Below are 13854 nucleotides of genomic sequence, written 5' to 3'. Positions count from 1 at the left end.
TCAGCCTTCTGTCCAAGATGAATTTCACAATGTCCTCTATTTTGAGCATAACTAAGAAGCATGAATTTATATCTACATGAATGCTTTTAGCTTTTATTTTGTCATGTTCTACATTTTCCTTGACTGTCCTATGCATTTTGCAGTGTCTCCTCCTTTGCAGTCAGGACACCTGGTGGTCACCCTGATTTAGGATCAGCCTTGGAATCAAGACATTGGATGGTGTTGATGTACATGTCTTTAGTGTGGGGGTCCATCTTCCAGATGATTTCTAAAGACAATACTGCCCCCTATAGAAAAACTAGGGATCCTCCTGTCAGAAGATGCAAGCCTCGGTTTGATCTAGTTCAGAGGAGCCTGTGCTCTTGGACTTTAGGGGCACAGCTTGGGTCTTTTTCTTCCTACAATGCAGCTCCCAGAATTTTTCAGGGAGACTCTAGGAGTTGCACTCCAAAAAGGGAATATTTCCTAGTTGTTTATAGGTATTATTAAAAGAAAACCAGAAAGTTATCTGTTAAGGTTGCCACTTCATCAGGGATGTCTATGTCATAAGGCAGAATGTGATGGAAGCAAATTTAGGAGTGACATGAAAGGACAGCATTTTGTTTAAGTACCAAGAACAAGGAGAGGCAGTTGCAAGACTTTCTGCCTTATGTGCCAAAATAATGTTCTGGCTTTAGGTATTACATACTGTGACTTATGTGAGTGAGGGTGCCATTTGCTGCTCTGCCTCAGACTTAAGTTGTCCATCCATGGATTCAAGGAAATCCAAATTTATGTCTATGTATCTGAGAGAAAAAATAGTCCTGAACCAAGAAGTGTGCTTGTCCATTGGCAATGCTGTCTGGGAAATTCTGTGAGCTATAATCTGAAACAAAGGGAACTTTTTCAACCTCTGAATATATGTAGTTGTGATTATTTGCTTTTTCCAAATTCTAGACTAAAGCTAAGGTTTTCTGTGGAACTCCTTGCTAAAGGAGGCTAAGCTGCCCCAATGGACTTTCACTGGTCAGCAAAGATCTTTATATTCAGGCAAGTAGAGGCAATTATGAGAACCAGCATAGTGTAGTGGTTTGAGTGTTGGACTATGGCTCTGGAGATCAGGGTTCGATTCCCAGGTTGGCCATGAAGCTCACTTGGTGACCTTGGGCAAATCACACTCTCTCACCATAGGGGAAGGCAATGGCAAACCTCTTCTGAAGAAATCTTGCCAAGAAAACCCCATGACAGATTTGCCTTACAGACACTATAAGTCAGGAATAGCTTGAAGGCACACAACAATAAATAGGGAATTACACTGGATTCTTGTAGAAGGCAGTGTTAACCAACTGAGTACTCTTTTATGTGTTTTAATTCCTTTTAATTGTTATTACGCGTGAATTAATCTGTATCATGGCTTTAATATATTTTATTCTATCACCTTCAAATCTCTCTGGCTCCATGTTTTGGGGGAAAGGCAGGATATAAGTCCAATAAATAAATAATTACAAAACGTTAAAGTGGTCAAAACAGGGATAAGGGAAACAAAGCTGTATTTACACTGCAGAATTAATGCAGTTTGATACCACTTTAAAAGCCATGGCTCAATGCTATGGAAGTCTGGGATTTGTGTGTGTGTGTGTGTGTGTGTGTGTGTGTGTGTGTGTGTGTAGATAGATAGATAGATAGATAGATAGATAGATAGATAGAGATACACAGCGGTCTCTGTTAGAGAACTCTGGCACCTCAACAAACTACAAATTCCAGAATTCCACTGAAAGGAGGCATGACAGTTAAAGCAGTGTCGCTCATACACACTATAAAATGGAAAACAGCCACCTAATACATCCTAAGATTAATTGGTCCCATATTTGATAGCAAAGACATAAGCTATACAGAACTCTGCTCCCTGTTCCAAAATGGTTACCTCTCTTTAACATGTCATCAGCCATCGCTGAAGCAAGCCGGGCATCACCCAACATCACAGGACAAATAGGATGATTATTGCCTGAAATGGTGAATCCAGCTGCTGCCATCTTACTTCGAAACCTGCAAGGAAAAGAAAAACCTTCCAAATTCATTTATTTTATTTTTCAAATTTATATCCAGCCGAGGGTATTGTAGTTGGCTGTCTTCCTCCTAGTTTATCCTTAGAAGAATTCCTAAGAAGGAGGTCATCTGAGTGGGGGAACCTGTCCGAAGTCAGCTAGTGAGTTTTATCATGGCTAAGTGGGGGCTAGAATTCAGATCTCACAAACTCCAGCCCAAAATTGCAATTGCTACTGATTACTATCCTGGGATTCCCTTTGCCCCAAACGTATAGGCCCCAAACCAGTACATATTAGTACAAGAATCTAAGATCTCCCTCTCTTAGTTCTCTGTGTGGAAGGGTACCAGATGCCTGATAGGAAAGTACCAAGGGTTATATAGCCAAAACATATAGCTAGTGAAAACATAAGGAAAGTATCAGTATGCTATGCGAACCCAAGGCTTTCAGGAGTACAAGAGGTACTAAAAAATTTAGGGAAATTTCCCCCCTCAAAATGAAGCCAAACCACGCAAGGAGAAATTAACACACTATATGGCTGCAAAATACAGGGAGTGTGTAAGCTGGGAGGACAGGGAGTGAATAAAGTAAAGAAAAGTAAGTGATAGTGGAATGAAATAGTCAGAAGGATACCAAGACTGGCTAGAACCCAGAACAGGAGGATTCCACACAGCAACATTTTAAATTATAAGCCACCTCAGTGGAACTGCTTTACTGGAGCACATGCTCTAAATCTTCTGGTTAGTCTCCTTGCTTACCGTGCAGTCTTGGCAGCCATAGACTGTGCAATGGCATTGCTCTCCATGAGCAGATCCAGAGCCTTGGAGGCACAGCCAACTACAGCAGGAGGCAAGCTATTGGAGAAGAGGTACGGTCGGGAACGCTGGCGGAGAAGGTCAACAAGTGCCTTGGGGCCAGTTGTGTAGCCCCCTGCAAAAAGAAGAAAATATTATTCCAGGGCAGGTTTGCAAAGCTTGTCACCTATCCCATACTGTGGCCTGCCATCTATTTCATAACACAACCCTACACTGTTTTGGAGTTTTTTTAGATAGAATAACTAAGACAAAAGGTCATTTTAAGGCCACAGTGAACAAAGTTTGGAAAACTTATGGGGTTTTTTTGGACTATAACTTCCCTTTTTGGATTATACATTGCTGGCTGAGGGATTCTGCAAGTTGCAGATAACTGATGTCCTGCTATATGAAGGTAAAGACCTCTGAGAAATTGATGTAAGATGTTTTGGGGGGGGGGGGGGGTTAGAAGATCAAGGCATATGCTACCAGATAAGATTTTTTAAATGTTCTGTATTTTCCCTAAGTACTAAACAGAACATCACTAGTTAGAACACTAGTTAGAAGGTTTACCTGCTGCGCCTCCAAGTGCCTTTCCAAGGGTTGAGTTGATTATGGTGACTTTATCCATCACACCCAAGAGTTCGTCAGTGCCCCTGCCAATAGAGGATAGCCTGATTAGCCTAGGCCTCTCACATGCAAGGATCTTACAAAAGCTACTGCAATGAACATGCTGACTCCTTTCAATAGACATTTAAATGTTAAATGTTTAAATTTTGTTAACCACCCTGAGTCCCTATATCAGGAGAAAGACAGGAAATAAATACATATATACATACTTACATACATCCTGTAACATATTACCTGTACTAAAATAATGGATTTTCCAAATAAGGCTTTCCTAATGGAGGACATGAACAATCATAATTTTTTTTTGGTGGGTTTTTCGGGCTATGTGGCCATATTCTAGAAGAATTTCTTCCTGACGTTTCACCAGCATCTGTGGCTGGCATATTTAGAGAATGCTTGCCTGGAATGAAGTTGGGTATATATATTGTGTGACCTGGAAAGGCAGGAGTGATTTGCATGTCTCCAGAAATGGGTTTACTGGTTATCTGAAAGAGGACCTCCTCCCATTATAAGCCTGTCTCAAATTTGAGATCCTCAGAGGAGGCTCTGCTGCATGTCCAAAAAACTCCGGACCTTAGGATGGGGTGTACACGTAATAGGGCTTTCTCTGTAACAGCACCCCAGTTGTCCTATTCCCTAACAAAGGGCACTATGCTTGCTCCATCTCTCTTGAGTTTCCAGCAGGCAGGTAAAACAGCAGTGTTTCATCTGCATTTAATGTTTGAAACTACTCTGTTTTAACTGTTTTAAAAACTGTATTTTAGGTCCTTTTTAGACTGTTTTTAAATAATATTTTAATATGTTTTTTAAACGTTATATATTTGTACTGTTTTAATTGCTATTATTTGTTCATCAGCTTAGGATCCCTTGTCGGCTGGGATGCAATACAGAAATACCATAAATATATACGTACATACATACATGTGATTTTTTTTCTGAATAAAACAGATACTGATGTTTGTCATACAAATGTTAATCAATTTCCTCTGTGTAGCTGCATGCCAAGAGATAGCACGCACACGCACACAATCTAGACAAACACACTGCAGAAATAATTCAATTTGAGACTGCTTTAATTGCCTTGGCTCAAGGCTATGGAATCCTGGGATTTGTAGTTTGTTGGGGCACCAGAGCTGTCTGACAGAAGAGGCTAAATGTCTCATAAAACTACAGTCCTCAGAATTTCCTAGCATTGAGCCAGGAAAGTTAAAATGGTCTCAAACTGGATTATTTCTGTAGTGTGTTTTCGGCCTTTGTTGAATTGGGAACTGGATTATGTTCTTTGGTTTTGGTGGAAAACCTTACATGCCAGATATGCTAATTAAGAAACAATAAAGACAATAATAGAGTTTTATGTGACAAGCTATCCATTTATTTCATTTGTAACAACAGCAGACAAGCATATTCACACCTACAATCTCATTTAAATTTTTGGAAAGACTAATATAAAAATGTAATCTCTCACTCTCTTCTTGGATGAATGATTTTTTGATTTAGCACAATAACACTAACTGTACCAATTATTAATTTTCCTTTCTTCAACTTTATATTGTATAAAGTTGTTAAAATGGTGGAAAATAAATAATTTTTCCTGCTAAAACTTTTGCCTACAGACATAGAAACAAACTAGGAGGAATAATCTGATTTCTTACCGTCCGTTGGGCCCCAGGAATCCAGTGGCATGACATTCATCAACAAAAACAATGGCACTGTACTTCTCAGATAGGCTACAGATTTCCTTCAAAGGGGCAATGTCGCCATCCATGGAGAAAGCACCATCAGTTACCACCATTCGTAGACGAAATTTCTGGACAGAAAAGCAGGTGTCATGGGGCAAAGGATTTGGAGCAAGAAAACCAATAGCTTATTATGAGGAAGGGAAGGAGGAGGATCTAAAAATCAGTGATCTAACCTTGCCTTGGAGCCTCATGATGCTGAACAAAAGGGGAATAACAGCATTAACTCACTTGTGCATCCTGCAATTTGGCTTCCAGGTCTTGCATGTCCATGTGTTTGTAGCGATATTTATTGGCTTTACACAGCCGGATCCCATCAATGATGGAGGCATGATTCAATTCATCTGAAAGTACTGCATCTTCAGGAGTCAGAGCTGCCTGTTCAGTACCAACAAACAGAGAATATTTAGGCAGCTGCCATACTACAGAATTAATACAGTCTGACATAGCTTTATCTGTCATGCCTCCATCCTATGGAATCCTAGGATTTGTAGTTTGTTGTAGCACCAAAACACATATCTCACAAAACTACAAATCCCAGAATTCCATTGATCCATGACAGTTAAAGTGGTATCAGACTGCATTAATTCTGCAATGTAGATGCAGCCCAAGTGCAAGCCTCTCTTTACTATATATTATTTAGCTGTCTGAGATTTTATTCTTCAAGAACCCAATAAAACAAACCAATCTATGGTATCCTACAATCTACCATGTAACTGAAACCACAGAATCTTGTAGAGTTTTTCTGTCCATCTATAAATGGAAATTAACATCGCAAAGTATCTATGCTTATCTGATCAAGTATGGCTATTCTTAAGAGGTTGCTTAGGTAGGGTTTTTTGCCCATCCACTGAAACTTTGATACAGTTGTCAGAAACAGCAGTTTTTACATTTACAGTGCTACCTCGGGTTACGAAATTAATTCGTTCCGCGGCTCCGTTCGTAACCCGAGTAATTTCGCAACCCGAAAAGCCGCTGGAAAGCCGCTAGCTGCGCTTTGCGTTTGAATTTCGCGCCGAAAAAAATTTCGTAACCCGAAAAAAACATCGTATCCCGGAACAGTTTTTTCCAATCTAACTTTTTCGTATCCCGGAAATTTCGTAACGCGATCAATTCGTATCCCGGGGTACCACTGTACTTTCCATTTCATTTCAATGTCTGCATTCTCTCATAACTGTCTCGTGTGTACACACATAGATAAGACATGACAATGAAGAGAACACTTCTTGTATCTAATAAAGCTTATGACACAATACATTTGTTAGCTTTTTAAAGGTGCCTCACAACTCTTTGATGTTGTTTTTGCTGCACTAACATAACCTCCCACTGGAAATTATCACAAAGATAAGCTGTTTGGGGTCTTTGATACTTTTCTCTAGCTATCACTCATCATCTACTCCCCATGTGCTACAAACCTCAAAGATTCCAGCATTAGCATCAAAGCAGCTGGCATAGAGAATGGCATCTTCTCTCTGATGGAAGCAAGCAATTTTCTCCTCCAGATCTTTGTGTATATTCTAAAGCATAGGAGAAAGTACCAGAAACAGTTCCAACTGTTATTTTTAAATGCAGATTTCTTTGCTGTAATTTTTTAAAAATGTAAGTACTTCCCTCCCTCTTGCTTACTAAAATGACAACAATTTTAATTGAAAGTATTTTCTCAGGAGCAATTTCTTAAGAAGATATTTCAGATGTTTGTGCTGCAAATGTGGTTAGGTCTCTTCACAAGAAAAAGAAAATTGCAACCCTTTACAATTCCCCACTCTTCCTCTTTCCTACTTGCGTTCCACAGATGAAGCGGACAGAACTGAGTCCAGCACCATATTCCTTCAGGGCATCTAGTCCAGAACGGATTACTTCAGGATGACTGGAGAGTCCTAGGTAATTGTTGGCACAGAAATTCAGAATATCTGCAAGAAGAGCAAACAGAACATCAACAGTAAAAAGTAAATAAAACATGGAGGGAGTTTAGCGTTATTTTTCTTATGTAATTATATACTTCTTTCTTTGATTCCAGGAATATAGGAAGAATCTTACACACAGAATTCCCCAGCTAGCACTGCTTCTACCTATGTTGGTAGAGAAATTTGGAGTGTCATAACCTGGAAAAATAACCTTTCCACACTCTGCTAGGCTATTCTACACATGGTGGGCAAACTACAACAGCCTTGGTACTACATGTGACCTCCAAGGCTCAACCCCTTCTGATTCCCCAGATTTCCAATAAAAATAACAATAAACTGTCTCAACTGGAAGTCTCTAAAAGCAACAATTCTCTCCTTAAATAGGTTGCAGGGGATCACATGTATTACTTAATCGTTTAAAAACAGACTTTTTCAAAACCTAAACAAGTTTGGTATCATTTTGTGGTTTTGGGTAGTCTACAGTCCCAGAGAAAGACCCAAATGGTGTAGTAGTTTGAGAGTTGGACTATGACTCTGGAGACCAGGGTTCGATTCCCTGCTTGGCCATGAATACCACTGGGTGACCTTGGGCATTTCACACACTCTCAGCCTCAGGGGAAGGCAATTGCAAACCTCCTCTGAACAAATCTTGCCAAGAAAACCCCATTATAGATTTGCTTTAGGCTCACTGTAAATCGGAAATGACTTGAAGACACACATCAACAACAGCCTCAGAGGATCCCAGGGGCCAAAAATTGGTACCCAAACACACTGATGGTGGACACTCTTGGCATACACCATCCTGTATCTAGTCTACTACTGTCTGCTCTGAATGGCAGAGGCTTCCCAAATTTCCAGCAGCATGTCTTTCCTAGTAGCTAATGCTTTTAATTGGATGTGCTGGGGTCACAAGCTCAGATGTTCTGCAGGCAAACCATGTGCTGTCGCATTCATCTATGGAATTTTCCCAACAGCTGGAGCTGAGGTTACCAAATTTGATTTTTTTAGGATGTTGGTACCTGAGTGGGATGCAGGAGAGATTAAAGGACAAGACCTGATAAATGTAACTACAAAAAAGGCACCCTTCCAGTTCCTCACATAGAACTTCATGAACTGTATGATGGGATTGAAACAACAAGCTAACTCTGTACTGTGAATTTTATGGGGAATTGTGAAGGAAGCACTAGGTGGACTTGACTTCAAGGCAGTCAATCACTGTTCAGAAAGACTGAAGAGGGGAATTAGAAAGTATAAAAAGCAGGAGTATATCTCAGAGGAGATTCAGAGTGAAAGAGAAGGGCTGAGTTGAGAGTTGGAAGAGTCAATTGGAAGAGTCAATAGGGATACTTGTCTGAATTGATTGAAGGATGAGGTCTGACATAACTCAGGTTGAATACTGTTATATGTTTGGAACTAATAATTGGAACTGGTTAAAGTTTTTACTGTTTTACAGCACATAATAAATTACATTAATTATCTTGTTACTGTAATTTGTTAATTCTTGATTCAGGTGGCATCCACGCTGCAGAAATAATCCAATTTGACATAATAATAATAATAATAATAATAATAATAATAATAATAATAATAATACTGTAGTTTATTTGTAACCCACTTTTCCAAAATTTTGATCAAACCTTTTGATCACTTTAACTGTCCTGGCTCAGTGCTATGGAATTCTGGGAAGTGTAAATTGTTGTAGCACCGGAGCTCTCTGACAGAAAAGGCTAAATGTCTCACAAAACTATAAATCTCAGAATTCCACAGTATTGAGCTATGGCAGTTAAAGTGGTGTCAACCTTGATTATTTCTGCAGTCTAAGATTGATCTTCTTTAACCCTAAATCAAGGGATGGTCACAAGTAAAGAACAGAGTACTAACACACACAATAGCTCACAGTGAGGTCACCTGGAAACCCAGTTCCCCCCAAATCAAGGCTAGGAGCTGCGGGGCCAGCTTTGGGAAGGCCAATGTCACAGGAATGTGGTTTAAGCTTGCTTGCAATACTACTTTTGGACCAGTAGAGTTCCCATTTCAGTGTGATGTTAAGTCAGAATTTCAGTCCAAATGTTAAAGGAGTTGTCCAAAGTGTAGACACCTGTCTCAAAACAGGTGCAACGTTTTTAAAGTTTAGACTAAAACATGGAGCAGATTCACCACTCACTGATACAGAACATACCACCTACCAGTGCTTTTACTTACAGAGACTCAGCAATGAGCATCAAACCGCTGGCATTTACATTTAGCATGGGCAGGGCTTGCACCATGTGTGATTTGGCAGCCATTTCATTCATTTGGCAGTCATACTTGGAACCAGATCAACAAACCAAAACTCAGTGAGCTGAAAGGCTAAAACAAACACATTGAGAGTACTATGCACAAGGTCAGAACCACAGAAATATTCCAGCAAGTGAAGATCTTACTAAGCATATGCTGCACATCTGTTTGACACAGTAATCTCTGGGTGCATTGACATTGTAGAAATAATGCAGTTTGACACCACTTTAACTGCCATGGCTCCATCTTACAGAATTCTGGAATTTGTAGTTTTGTGAGGCACCAACACTCTTTGGCAGAGGCAGCTAAAGACCTTGTAAAACTACAGATCTTAAGATTCCATGGATGGAGCTATAGTACTTAAAGTGGTGTCAAACTGCATTATTTCTACAGTATAGATACACCATATGATATATTTAATACATACGGTAACGTTATTGTTACCATTATTGTTCACATTAGCAGATCCATATTAAGGACACCATTAACTTTCGTGTTTAAAACACTAGTTTAATTTTAAAAAGAGCAAGTGTTCAGTGTTATGTCTACAACAAAGGCTTAAAATTGGTACCTTTAAAAAAAAACAGCTGTGGAAGTTTTTGCTTGTTCCTACACTGCTGTTAAACTGCCTTGGGGAGCCAAACGATAATAATAAGGGCTGTGTATAAGAACCTGGGAAAGTTACTTTTTGGACTGTAACTCCCACAATCTGTTCCCCCACACACTGGCTGAACAATTCTGGATGTTGTTGTAGTCAGTCATCCAAACATTGATTCTGGCCACGGTATAATCACTTTAAGGTTTAGAAGAATGGAAAACTAATATCAATGTATTATACTTCAATACTTTAATTGCTAAGAAAAGCAGGAAGGAAGTGGAATATAAATAATGTTTTAGAGCTGGGCATTTCTTGTAACTCTGCACTGCTATTAAAGAAGTGGGTTTAAATGCATGAGAGCTCATGGGAAAATAAAGAACGGTTAAGTCTTAAAGCTGCTGCCACATTTCCTTTCTTTCCATCTCCCCCTTCCTTTCTTTTTTTTATGTCACAAGACACTAACACAACTACAGTACTACTTTGAAAGTGAAGAAAAGTTTTTTGGGGGGCTGCAACTCCCAGAATCCTCTAACCTGGAAAAAAACAACCTGGCTCAGCATCTGTGCCTGTCTTCAGACCACACAACAATGGCAGAAGCAAAGCTTTGGTCTTTGTGCAACTGCCAGGCTGTATGTGGAAACAACCAGCCTGTGCATAGGGCATGAAATGGCACGACTCCCAAAGATCTCTCTTGCCTATCCTGCACCGGGACCCAGGGGACGTGGCCATGATTTCACAACAAAATTGGGTTGCAAGGTTTTCAAAACAGCAATAAGGGATGGTGGAAATTCATGATGCTCTGTCTTGACTATCATGAAGGTGGCTATTAACAAGATTGCGTTCTACCTAAAAATGAAATAAAAGTACTGATTTCAATGAACCTAACTATAGACTTGTCAAGAAAAGTAACATAGTGCTCACATTCTCCAAACGTAAATTACATGAAGCACATCGTGAAAATTCTAATTTGGTTTCTTTCTTTTTCCTTTTTTTTTTGCATGCATCAACAATCCTGATTCATTTTAATATGTTTTGATCATATAAAAAACACCATATATCCTATGTTTAAAATTCTGAGTTAACTTCAATATTAGATTTGGTAGCAGAACACAATATTTCCCATGCCCCAAAATATGGGATTTAGGGTGTCTCTTGTTCAGTCTGCACAAGGGACAACCTTTCCAACCTTCAAAAAAGGAGGCTGATGTCTCTTATAACAAGGGGCATCTGGAAAGCCTAACTTTCTGCATTTCAGAAAACATAACTTGGGGTAGATGCGTTGTCCATGTTATTGTGTATGTTGTTTGCCACCAAGTCATCCCGATTTATAGTGACCATAAGGCGACCCTATCATGGGGTTTTCTTGGCAAGTTTCTTCAGAGGGTTTGCCATTGCCATCCTCTGAGACTGAGACTTCAGACCCTACTCTCTAGAGTTGTAGTGCAACATTCAAACCATTACACCATTGGCTCCATGTAGCAAAATAAAATAACATCTAAAATCCACAAAACAGTGATACCTTTACTGAGTCAATCAAAATGCATAAAATACATGTTGCAAGCTTTTGAAGCTCCACTGGCTTCTTCATCAGGCAAAGGTGTTAAAAAACATACAAGAGGAAAAAATATAAGATGAAGTTAGTCACAGGACTGCATTTTGTCAAGCTGTTGTTGTTGTTGTTCTCAGTTGAAATGGTAGGGAGGGATAACTATGCATGCAGGGCTTCCTCCTTCTGGTACTGGGAGACTAAAGACCAGAAAATAAAAATTAAATTCCATTAGCAGCACAAAATGGTACTTCCTCTGAGATTCAGGATATCTTTTTCCCTTGTAAGGCCACAAACCCCTTTGTTTGGCAGAGGATCTCTCAAGAGAAGCCTTCAGGCTTTTAAGGTGCTGTTTTGGTAAAATGTGCCAAATGCAATCCTGTTTTTAAAAATGTTTTTCATCACATAGTTACTTGAAAAACTTTCCTATACTATCAATTCTTGCAATGGACAAAAGAAATTGCACTCTTTCTATGAGGACAGGTCAACCCTTACTGACTGTGTTACCGCTACCTCACATTTGCCCAAACCACCATCAGGGACTGTTGACTTATGGAGAGGTATTTTCAGCTTGAACCCAAATCCATCATGAAAGCCTCACTCATCAGTGAACTTTTATGTTCATCCTAATAGTACATTGCCATCCAGATAACTATCCTAATGGAACTATCTGGTAAGTGTCCCTTGTATGTGTTTTGATGTTAATTCATATCCTAAGCCTGTATGAACATTGTTTTAGTATTCTTTTGAAACTGAAATCACTAAATGTGTGTGTGTGTGTGTGTGTGTGTGTTTTACCTGTGTTGGAGGTAGAAACCTCAAATAGTGAAATCCTAGTCCATGCCACCTCATCTCAGCACAACACCAACAACATCTTGACAAAATGCAAAAAATGGGACTAATATCATCGTACTTTTTTTTCATTTTTAACACTTTTGCCTGATGAAGAAGCCAGTGAAGCTCCTGGACAGACAGTTGATGAAATGGAGGACATGCCCTGGAAAAGGAGGATGTATCTGGTCACCCTAAAGGCATGGCACCCCAAAATGGAGGGCAGGAAAGAAAAACAGAGGACATTCCCAAATAAAAGCTTTAAAAAGCATTAATATAAATATAAACCAATGCTTCTTAGCCTTGGAATCCCTCCTAGACAGAAGGTTGATGCAATGGAGGACATGCCACGGAAAAGGAGGGCGTCTGGTCACCCTGGAGGCAAGGCACCCCAAAATGGAGGACAGCCAAGAAAAACGTAGGACATTCCCAAACAAAAAGCTAACAACAATGATATAAATATAAGCCCATGCTTCTTAGCCCTGCTCCAAAGGGAGGGCCTTTAGGAATTACCTCCTGGACAGAGGGTTGATGAAATGGAGGACATGTCCTGGAAAAGGAGGGCCACCCTGAGGCTGGAGAGACCCTTCCCCATCCAGTCCCCCTACCTCCTACCCACCTCCCTGGCTGCCTTCCACCTGGATGTGCGGCCCCTGCTTGGAGGTGATGACCCTCTCGCTCTTCCAGGTCCCGGCGCCTCGGATGCCCTCCAGCTCCCCCTCCAGCACCTGCTTCAGCTGGGCCAAGGAGGACTGGGCCCGCGCCCCGGGCACCAAAGGCCGGGCAGCAGCCCCCAGGAGCAGGAAGCAGCGCCCGCCCAGCATCATGCCAGCAGCAGCAGCAGCCCAAGAGGAAGAGAGCCAGAGAGCAGCGCAGGCACTGACTGGCCCACTCTGATAGAACGCGGAGGTGGGGTGCGTCTTAGCCAATCAGAGGCCGCCTCTGCTTAAAGGGGCAGCCAAGGAACAGAGGGCTTGAGAGTAGCACCTTTGAGGCTGAGATAAAGATGCTGGCAGCATGAGCTTTTCTACTTCCTCAGATGCATATAGTCTATATGCACTATATGCATATAGTGCATATATATATATATATATATATATATATATATATGCATATAGTGCATATATATACAGTGGTACCCCGGGATACGAATGCGCCGCCTTACGAAATTTCCGGGTTACGAAAAAAATCAATTGAAAAAAAACGTTTCGGGGTTAGGAGGTTTTTTTCGGGTTACGAAAGAAATTTTGGTGCTTTTCGGCGCTTTTTCGCACCAAATCGCGGCTTTTCCCCATTAGCGCCTATGGGTTTTCGGCTTGCGAAAGCTTTTCGGGTTACGAACGCGGCGGCGGAACGAATTAAATTCGTAACCCGGGGTACCCCTATATATATATATATATATATATATGCACACACATGCACACACGCATGTCATGGACTTCAATCTTCGTCCTCAAATGCATATAGTCCATATGCACTATATATATATGTGCACACACACACACACACACACATATG

The 13854-nt window shown here is 40.5% G+C and overlaps 1 protein-coding gene across 2 annotated transcripts in view; it reads right to left on the bottom strand.

The window, feature by feature from the left end:
• The window catches only part of GCAT (glycine C-acetyltransferase), a 16686-nt gene extending 3490 nt beyond the window's left edge, over positions 1 to 13196 (bottom strand). Inside the window, exons 1-8 of one of the 2 annotated variants that reach the window (XM_042468465.1) lie at positions 12956 to 13196; positions 6960 to 7090; positions 6596 to 6697; positions 5412 to 5558; positions 5097 to 5251; positions 3388 to 3470; positions 2782 to 2953; positions 1904 to 2025 (exon numbers count right to left, since the gene is read on the bottom strand). In XM_042468465.1, coding sequence (XP_042324399.1) covers positions 1904 to 2025; positions 2782 to 2953; positions 3388 to 3470; positions 5097 to 5251; positions 5412 to 5558; positions 6596 to 6697; positions 6960 to 7090; positions 12956 to 13163 — 1120 coding nt within the window. In that variant the 5' untranslated portion in view covers positions 13164 to 13196. Of the gene's footprint in view, positions 1 to 1903; positions 2026 to 2781; positions 2954 to 3387; positions 3471 to 5096; positions 5252 to 5411; positions 5559 to 6595; positions 6698 to 6959; positions 7091 to 12849; positions 12899 to 12955 lie in introns of those variants that run through there. The other variant, XM_042468466.1, reaches the window with a different exon arrangement.
• Positions 13197 to 13854: the final 658 nt, after the last annotated feature.

This window comes from Sceloporus undulatus, chromosome 5, assembly GCF_019175285.1.
Source record: "Sceloporus undulatus isolate JIND9_A2432 ecotype Alabama chromosome 5, SceUnd_v1.1, whole genome shotgun sequence".
In the NCBI taxonomy this organism is placed as follows: domain Eukaryota; kingdom Metazoa; phylum Chordata; class Lepidosauria; order Squamata; family Phrynosomatidae; genus Sceloporus; species Sceloporus undulatus.
The sequence above is the reverse complement of the archived record's forward strand: the minus strand, read 5'-3'. Positions and strand labels throughout refer to the sequence as shown.